Here is a 3497-nt window from a genome sequence, read left to right on the forward strand (position 1 = left end):
CCTGCCTCTGCCTCCTGAGTGCTGGGATTAAAGGCGTGCGCCACCACGCCCGGCTTTTTTTTTTTAATATATTTTTTAATATTAGGTAATGATCTAACTTCCTACATAGCCCTGCCTGTCTTAGAACTCACAATGGAGACCAGGCTGGCTTTGAACTTGCAGAGATCTGCTTACCTCTGCCTCTGAGTGCTGAGATTAGGACTCCTGGCTTCAAATCCTTTTTTTTTTTTTTTTTTAAGATTTATTTTAAAATTATTTGTATATTTGTGTATGAGTGTGGGTATGTGCATATGAGTGCAGGTGCCCAGAGAAGTCAGAAGAGGGCTTTGGATTTTCTGGAGCAGGAATTACAAGCAGTTGTGAGCTACTTGACATGGGTGCTAGACCCTGAACTTGGGTCCTCCACAAGAACAGCAAACACTCTTAACCATTAAGCCATCTCATCAGCCTAGCCAACTTGATTCTTTTGCAGTGACTATCTAGTTTACCTGGTAATATTTATTGAAAACATTGTTCTTCCTCATGGATGGTCTTAACACATATAAGTCAAAAATAATTTAGCCATTTATAGGAGGCTTTGTTTCTGTGGTTTTTATTTCTCTGTTGGTCATATTAGTCTATGTGCTAGTACAATACTTTTGAATGACAATAGCTTTATAATAAGCATTAAAATCAGGTTCAGTAAATTTTCTGGCTTTGCCCTTTTCCAAGATTGTTTGGAGGTATAAGATAGAGCTATATGTCTATAATTCCAGCACTGAAGAGGATCAGGCAGGATGACCATGAATTCAAAGCCAGCTCTAGCCAGAATTCTAGTAGGGTAAGTGTGTGTATACACAGATATATGTTTGTATGTATATAAATATATTTATACACATCAGATGTGTGTGTGTGTAGATCACATTTCCCGTGTCCTTAATTCAAAATACAGAACCTCAATTAAATTATGAGAAAATAACTGGCTAGTATCAAGAGGCAAGATTGTTAAAAACAAGAAAAGACAAAATGTCACAGGTTGGAGCAAACGATGGGAATACAGCAATTAAATGCAGTGTGGTGTCAACATATCTGGCAGCATGGAACCCATGCCTTTGCTTACTCTGACAATGATCTCTTGGTCGATGTTAACATGGAGTTAAACTATGAAGCTAGGGGAGGGGGTCTAGATATGCCCCTCCCCCATGCCCTTCTTGCAAGTCTTCTATAAATGTAAAACTAGTTCACACTAAAGCAGCATTCACAGTTCCTCATCTTAAGGCCTTGATCGGCACAGCTACCATGTGCTTGCATTTCGCAGAACAGAAAGTTACAGCTTTGGTGTGAGCTACAGGCACATTGAAGCTCAGGCTCTAGTTTTTAGTAGGGAGTGTTTCCAGGAGGTTTCACAACAGCACGCTTGGGAAAGCAGGGGATGAGGCCACATGGAGCTGGAGGCAATGAGCCTGTTTCTTGTGCTAGTGCTTCTTCACTTGGGGAAACTATATAAGGACAGTAGACAGAACTTGAGAAAATATGTAGCATTTGCATAGGAAATGCAGATATACAACACTGAATACAATTGGTTTGTTTCTAAAGAGAGTTCTGAACTTAAGGTTTTTTTTTTTTTAATCTATGTGTGATATCTATATATGATGTAGGTCATCTTCATGTGTGTCAGTGCAGGTGTACATGTGCCAAAGGGTCATGTGGTGATCAGGGACAATCTCAGTACCCACCTTACTACCTTGAAATGGGGCTCTTGTTACTCACCCCCGTGTACATTAATCTATCAAGCCCACAAGCATCCCTACATTCTCCTGTCTCTGCCTCTCATCTTGGTGCAAGAGCACTGGGATTGCAGACAAGTGATATATGCCTGGCTTTAAGGGTTTCTGGGAATTTGAACTCAGGTCTTCATACTTACACAGCATACACTTTATTCACTGAGCCATCTCCTGAGTACCCGGAGTTTAATTTACGAAAACAAAGCAGTATTTATAAAGTCCCCACTCCACTGTTAACTATGTTACAATTTTAATTTATACTTACAATGATTTGGGTGAAAATAAGCTGAAAAAAACATGTTTAGGTACCGGAAGTCGTGAAGAAGATTCATCAGAGTTTGAACTGTTATCTTGAAAAAGAAGTGGCATCCAGTAAGAGTTCCCCAGATGCACACAGATTCCCCAGATCATTTGCAGTAGATGTTAGTGAAATTTGATGTATGTGAAAGCAGTTACAGAGATGTATGATTATACCTCAGAGGTACGTTTATCACAGAACCTTTGTCTCCTGAAGAAGTTTTCTGGTTTTAAAATTGATATTAGTTCTCTTCTAATGTATTTGTGTGTTGTAAATTTGTATATTTATAATGTAAGTTCTCTCTCTCTCTCTCTCTCTCTGTGTGTGTGTGTGTGTGTGTGTGTGTGTGTGCTTGTGCATGAAGGTTAACCTTGGGTGTTGTTCCTTAGGTACCATTCACCTTGTTTTTGAGGTAGGGTCTCTCATAGTCCTTGAAAGTGCTGACTTTGCTAGTCTGACTGGCCAGCGAAACCCAAGGAATCCATCTGTGCTGGGATATCAAACATGTACCACCACACCTGATCTTTTAATGTAGTTTCTGGGAGTTAAACTCCAAGCTATTGTGATAAGCATTTTTTTGAGTTAGCACTGAGTAAGCTATCTCCGCCGCCCCCATAACTTTCTTAACAAATGAAAACTTATCTATTTTTCCAAGTAGATTTTCAGAGGAACATCCAAATGTGTCATCTAAATCTCTGTGTGGAGGAGAGGCTCAAGAATCCTCTGTGTGTACGAGGAACGTTAGGTGGGAGAAGGAAGGATGCGGTAAACTTTGTGCAATCACAAACCAATATGAGACAAAACACATGGTCCTTTCCATAACCTCCACCTGCAAAGCACTCTTGCTTTGGATAGACTTCAGGTCCCACAGAAACTCAAGAGGAAGAAAAGAGGAATGAGAGTGAAATCATGGGCCAAGACATACCCAGTGTAGACTAAGAATCATGGGTCACTTACCAAGCAGGGAGGAGTACAGCCGCATCATTGAGAAGGCAAGGTGGATGGGAGATGTTTGCACCACAAATTTGCAATGGAGCCGACTAAAGTCCAGACAGGGCTGCACAAGCCACGTGAACATGTCCTCAACCTGAGAGGAGAAAGCTTTGTGAGACTGTGGAGACAAAGAGCTTGACCCACCTCAAAGGCTGGAGAGGCCGATGCAATTGTTGGCTACCTTTGAGTGCTGTTTCAAAATTTACATGCTTCCAATTTGGGGTTTTGATCCTTTCCTGGGTTAGCCATGTGATGCCCTCTCAGGATGCAGGGCTACAGCAGTGAGTGGTGGCTCCCCAACTGTCACATAACCACCAGGGCAAGAAGAGAATTCTTTATAGTGTGCTGTGATGCTAACCCATGGTATTTGGTACTTTAGATAGACTAAATGCATTTTAAAAAAAATTTATTAGGTATTTTCCTTATTTACATTTCCAATGCTA

The 3497-nt window shown here is 40.8% G+C and overlaps 1 protein-coding gene across 1 annotated transcript in view; it reads right to left on the minus strand.

Annotated features, from left to right (window-relative positions):
- Positions 1–3497, minus strand: part of Dnah3 (dynein axonemal heavy chain 3) — a 163931-nt gene that overhangs the window by 74872 nt on the left and 85562 nt on the right. The window contains exon 39 of the mRNA XM_021168736.2: positions 3019–3148. Within this exon, the coding sequence (XP_021024395.1) occupies positions 3019–3148 (130 nt within the window). The remainder of the gene's footprint in view (positions 1–3018; positions 3149–3497) is intronic.

The sequence above is a fragment of the Mus caroli genome, chromosome 7, assembly GCF_900094665.2.
Source record: "Mus caroli chromosome 7, CAROLI_EIJ_v1.1, whole genome shotgun sequence".
Lineage (NCBI taxonomy): Eukaryota > Metazoa > Chordata > Mammalia > Rodentia > Muridae > Mus > Mus caroli.